General features: G+C 62.2%; 1 protein-coding gene across 1 annotated transcript in view; it reads left to right on the forward strand.

The window, feature by feature from the left end:
• The window catches only part of NHEJ1 (non-homologous end joining factor 1), a 40,305-nt gene extending 36,316 nt beyond the window's left edge, over positions 1-3,989 (forward strand). The window contains exons 5-7 of the mRNA XM_088519530.1: positions 2,997-3,114; positions 3,361-3,464; positions 3,786-3,989. Coding sequence (XP_088375656.1) covers positions 2,997-3,114; positions 3,361-3,464; positions 3,786-3,866 — 303 coding nt within the window. The 3' untranslated portion in view covers positions 3,867-3,989. The remainder of the gene's footprint in view (positions 1-2,996; positions 3,115-3,360; positions 3,465-3,785) is intronic.
• The last annotated feature ends 2,011 nt before the right edge of the window (positions 3,990-6,000 follow it).

The raw sequence follows: 6,000 nt of genomic DNA on the forward strand, positions 1-6,000 counted from the left end.
CGGCCACGGGAATGTGGGCAGATCTGACATACAAGCCACAGCAGCCAGGCTGTAATTTCCAAACAGGCCCCGTTCACTGTGTTTTCCAGTTAAAAATATATTAAAAAATAGGAATGTGGGGTTTGCAGTGAAGAATGTTGGTAACCGCTTCGAACGTCTGGTGTGATAATGAAAGGGTCAGTCCCCAGCTTTGCGCACGACCGATTTAGACTCTGGTGGCTGGCAGCGGCGCGGGGGCCCAGCGCGCTCCAGCCCGCCGGCAAACCCGCTCCTGGCCAGCGCTGGGGCAGAGCGATGCCTCCGCACTGGTGGCACGGTGCCGCGCTGGGGGACGTGACCCTCCTGGTCATGCTGCCAAGCGGACATGGAAACTGCTGTCTGCTCTGGGCAAGGGGAGGTAGATGCGAGGAGGGCAGCGTGTCCCCCGTGCAGTGCATATGGCAGGCAGTGACTCTGCGTGTGCTCGGTACCGCTCAGCCTGGACTCGGCTGCGCAGCAGGACTGAGGGTGCTCCCGGCGCTGTGGGTATCCCCAGGTGCCCTTCTCTGCCCCAGCACTCCTGGCTCGACGCGCGAGGTCGGGTGCACGCCTGCTCCGTCGGCAAGGCCCCCGCTCGCTAATCGCAGGGCTCAGGGTGTGCTGCGGGGCCCGCGCCGCAGCCTTGAGGCGCTCCTGATACCGGGGCATCGCGCTTGGCCTTGCGGCCAGGTAGTCATAACACACGGGGCAACCCCCACTCGCCGGCGCTGCGCCTGGGACAGGCACGGACGGAGCTTCGGAGGGCTGGCACAGGCCGGGGTGACCCCTGCCACCTCTGCAGGCCATCGGTCCCCTTGGCCAGGCTGTTGTGGGCCCCAAGTGCCGGCACCGTGTGGGTGATGCCGGCTGGGTGCTGGGGGCTCGCTGTACAGCTCTGGGTCTGCTCTGTGCCTCTCCCTGGACTTTGCACGTTACCCTGGAGACTGCCCTCCAAGCATGCAGGGATACAGGGATGCAGGCATGTGGCGATGCAGGGATGTGGGGATGCAGGGATGCGGAGATGTGGGGATGCAGGCGTGCGGTGATGCAGAGTCTGGCTCCAGCACCACCAGCTCCCTCTGCCTCCCAGCTCAAAGATGCTGTGGCAGGAGGTGGCTGCTGAATCCCAATTTCCATCCTGACCTTTCAGGAGCTGCCACCAGAGCTGGGCCCTTCCCAGAGAGGTGGGCAGTGGGTGCCCTGCCATGTGCCAGCCCAGCATGGACCCGGGCCCTCCCTGTCAGGGAGGCCATAGGGCTCATGTCCAGCAGGGCAGGGGACACCCTGCTGCTCCTCGGGGTGCACAGCCTGGCCCAGCGCCTGGCTGATGGTAGCAGCAGTGTTGGCTGGGTGGCTCTGCGGGGTCCCTGCTGGGGCATTGACCCACACCGTGCTATCTAGTACACTTTGCTCACTGCACCACCGTGCCTGGCTTTCCTGGGAGCTGCTGTTTGCTTTTCTCTGAATTATGACTCCAGCTTGTGCCTTTGATCTGGACTGTTGGGCCATCCATTGGAGCCCCTGTGCTTCCTTTGAAGTGCAGTTGCCTTTCCATCTTCAGTCGCTGCTTTTGCAACCTCGCGAATAACCCTGGCCCTGTGGGACTGAGCCATCCAGGGCAAGACAGGAGCATCCTCATGGTGGGTAAAGTGCTCGGCATCCCTCCTCCTTCCTGGGACACAGGGATGGAGAGCTGGTGATGGGCCAGTGCAGCTTGCAGCTCAGAGGCAGGGCAGAGAGGCGCTCACTCAGTGGTGTGTTTGCCCACTGGCAAGCAATCTGGGTGATGCTAGCAGGGCGCTTGGACCAGAGCATCGCTCCCTCCTGTGGCAGTGGCCAGGGACACAGGAGGTCTTGCACAGAAGAGCAGGGATAGGGGGGATATGAGGGGCTGACCCTGTGCTTGACGGTGGAGGGCAAATGGATGGCTCCCCACCAGCACAACGCCTGTCACCCTGGCTCATGGCTGCCCCTTGCCCTTGCCCTGGCACCTGCATGGCCCCCTTTCTGGGGGCCAGTCAAAGCAGTCTGGCTTCAGCTCTTTCCTCCCTCCCTGTCCCGGCACGGAGCACCACAGGGGTCTCTGTGTGCCCTTTCTACCACTGGGAAACTGGGCCCAGGCTTTGGACTCTGGCCTTGAGTGGGTCGGGGTGTCCCCATCCCCTCCCAGCTTCCCTGGCCTAGAGAGGAGCTGCCCTTATCTGTTACACTTTGTTCTTCTGCTGTCTGGGTGCGGAGCAGAGCAGAGATTAGTGTGCAGACCTTTGACACACACACTCACACAAAACCACATATAACCATGCTCACCTACACATGTGTACAGGCACCACACATGCGTGCACATGCTTGAGCACAGTAGCGCTTGCCCTGCACAGCCGTCCCCTCCAGGGCACGTGTGCATTTTCACATCCCTGCACCATCTGGGCATCCCTGGTGCCCAGTGAGCCTGCTGCCCTGCAGGAGGCTGCTGTCTTCCCCAGGCCCTGTGCTCGGGCAGCCCCGTGGGGCCACTGAGGACAGAGCTCGTGCTGCCCACATGGGCATCACTAGAGGTGGCTGCGGCAGGCAGGGACTCCCCATCCCCATCGCACGGCCGGGGATCCTGCCCGTGCCCTGCTGTCCTTAGGGCCGAACCGTGGCCTCCGCGCGGCCGCTGCAGGGGAAGCTGCAGCCCTTCCCGTGCGATCTTATCTGCGGCGTTTCATGAATGACTCGCCGCCCGCCGCGGCCCCGGCCGGGCAGCGCTCTGCCGGGGGGCAGGTGCGAGGGCGCGCGTGCGCCCACGTGCCGCCTCGCGGCGCGGCTTCCCGGGAGGAGCAGCATCCCGGCGAGCGCGCCGGCCGCGGGGCAGGAGCACCGCGTGCGCCGCGGCCCGGCCAGCCCGGAGCTCGCCCCCGGGCCACGCCGCTCATCTCGGGGAGGGCGGGAGGTGGCTGGTTCCTACGCCGGGGCTGACGGTGCCTCCGTTCCTCCCGCAGAGCCTGCCCCAGATATGTGGAGCAGGAGACGGGCAGGCGTTCGCCTCCAGCCTGCGGCAGCTCTACGTGGCCGTGACGCAGCAAGAGGTCCAGCAGGCCCGGAAACGGCACCTTTCCGGTGAGGAGCATCCTGGCCGTGCAGGGGAGACCCCCTCCTGGCACCTGGGACCCCATGCTGGGAATGGGAGAGAGGCCCCAGGTGCAGCTCATCCCATGCAGTCTCCCACTACCCTTTTCCTCTCAAGAGATGAACTCCCTCATCTAGTACCAGTTCCTTTACATGGACTGGAGCAGTGCTCCATGCCCCCTCTTCCTGGCCTTGCTTCCCTTAATCCTGAATTGCCTCTCCCGCCTCTCACACCAGGGGATGATGAGGTCCCAGCACCTGATGGAGAAACCCCAGAGCAGCCAGACCCGCCACCTCAGACCTGGGAGGATGAAACGGCCCCTTCCAGTGAGGCAGCCACGGTGAGCACAGCACCAGAAACGCGCTTTCCTCTCCATGCTGGTGGCAGCATGGGGCTTCCCAGACTGGCAGGGAGACCGAGCAGCCTGATCCCACTTTCCTCAGCACCCTGGCCTTCCCACGCCCGCATCTCTCCTTGCATCCCAGCCTGGTGATCCTCCAGGGCAGGAGGGGTCTCAGCCTGGTGCTGAGCCTGTGCTACCCTGCACGCACCGGCTGAGCAGTGTGTGGGCACGCTGCACACGTGTGTGTTGTTTGCACATGGTTATCCAGCCTGCGCGAGTGCCCGCAGGGGACTGATGCTGCGTCTCCTTTGCTTCCAGCCAACCTCCTCCCCAAGTCAGAAGCTCCGGCTGCCTGTGGCCAAAGCCAAGCACAAGAAGGCGAAGGGGCTGTTCAGCTGAAAGATTGCTCCCACCCACCTCGAGTGTCCCTGCTCGCCCGCCATCCGAGGGAGGCCGTGCGGAGCACCCACCTCCTCTGTCTTGTGCCTCCTCTCCTGCATCTCCCTGTGCAGGGCAATCTCCTCTCCCGGGCTCCTGCAGCAATGAGCTGTGCCAAGGACATGGGGTGCCTCTGCCCTTTTCCAGTTTCTCAGGGATCTCTTTTTTTGCCTCTTTCCTGAAACAGAGCTTGTCTCATGCCCAGCTTGTCCTACCAGAGAGCCAGTGCTGGATGTGGGGGAGCTGGTGGGGTGCTGCTGGTTGTATGCAAGGCAGCCAGGGGTGTTGCAAGGTTGTGTGTTTTGGCTAGATGACCAATTCTCCCCTCGCCCTTACTTTGGGGTCCATTTGCAATAAAAGGCTATGTTTGGGTGAAGCTCCCTCTGCTCCTGCTCTGTCCCACCCAGACACACATGTCAGGAGAAGGATGCAGCCCTGGTGCCACTGGGTCTCTCAGTGCTGGTCCTGCTGTGGCTGTGCATGGAGGGCGCCCACAGATCCTGGGAGCCAAGCCCTCTGTGGAAGCTGGAACCCAGTTTCTGCATGTCCAGTACTGGGGACACACTGTTTGCTGTTGCCTGGAGCCGGGCGTAGGCCCACTTGTTGGCAAAAGCAGCCTGACCATGCTGAAGTCTATGCCTTCAATGCTAGCTCCCTAAGGGTTGAGGGTTAGGGAATATGAGATTAATCCATTTCCTAGCCTCCAAGGGGCAGGGACTAACCAATCCACTAATGCACTGAACGCTCCCAGTCCCTGGAGCAAGTTACAGATGCTCCCTGGACACAGTGCACCACATTTGTCCCTCTACATTTCATCTATTCATCCATCCATTCATCCATCCTGTGTTCTGCTCTTCTTGCCCTTGTGTCCACATCCCTTTTATGAAGGACTGGACCCCAAAAGAGCATCCAGGGACTGTCCCAAACAGGCTGCAGTGCCAGCACCGGGACCCATGGCCTTGACTGCCCTGCTCCCCAGGGCCTGCAGTCATGGTGCCTGCTCTCACGGGCAGCAAGGGGGAAACAAAAACATCCGGAGCAGCCCCTGTGTCTGTGGACGGGGAATGAAAGGGCCTTTGCTGAGCCGCAGTTGGCTAGTCCCAGAGCAAGAGCAGCCTGGTGTTTTTTATATTTCCTCTCTGAGGGAGCAGCGCTCAGGGCAGGGTGAGTGGTGGGAAGGGGAAGCCATGGGGAACTTGTGCCGACAACCATCCTTGCTGTAGCTGGCTTGGACCCTGCCTTTCCCCATCCGCTAGCGTCTTATGTGGTGTAGATACGTCCCGGGAGCAGCTGCCTCTGGCACAGGGTATGTGGCATGGTGGAGGCCAGTGGGAACCATATGGGGACTCTGTGGACAGAGCTCTGGCGCTCTCTGGGCTTTCCCAGCCAGGGAGCTTCCTCTTGAGTGGAAGTGCTGGGGCCATTTCCCATCTCTGACACGGATCAGCGCTGCTGGGCAGCTCGGAGCCTGCCAGCCAGGAACACGTGTGCCCATCCTCAGGGTTGTGCTGCTCCCCCGTGCAAGCTGGGGCCTGCAGGAGGAGAGTCTATGGACCCAGGGAGAGAATCTGCCCCCTACCCCAAAGGGGACATCACACAGGGGACATCGCACAAGAGACGATAGGATTCTCACCCTGCCTGTGTCCATGCCTGGTGAGCTTGATGGCAGATAGAAGCTGCACCTGGGCCCTGTTTCCACCTCTCCTGCAATGCTTATCTCAGGTGGGCCAGTGCAGCCCCTGGGGTGCTGTGGCACCGCTGCCCAAGCGCCCTGTCCCTCTGCAGAATAAGTCCCCCTGGGGAGCCCTGTGCCCTAGGGCGCCGATGACCGCAGTGGGATAGGGGAAGGAGCAGCAGCAAGGACAGAGCCTGTCTTATTCGCCCTGCTCCGTGCGTGCTGCTGTGCTCCTGCAGGGGCGAATGGGGTCCCTCAGCGGGGCCTGCCCTCCTACCGCATCCCTGCGGGGAAGCAAGCGTGGCAGCGTGGGGCAAAGCGCTATGGGGCAGGCGGAGGCAGCTGGGAGGGCTGGCAGGAGAAGATGGGGATGCAGGGTTAGGGAGGTGGTTGGACAAAAGCAGGAAGCTGGAGGCATCA

This window comes from Tinamus guttatus, unplaced genomic scaffold (genome assembly GCF_059628265.1).
Source record: "Tinamus guttatus ecotype Peru unplaced genomic scaffold, ASM5962826v1 Tinamus_guttatus_pri_ptg000060l, whole genome shotgun sequence".
Taxonomy (NCBI): Eukaryota; Metazoa; Chordata; class Aves; order Tinamiformes; family Tinamidae; genus Tinamus; species Tinamus guttatus.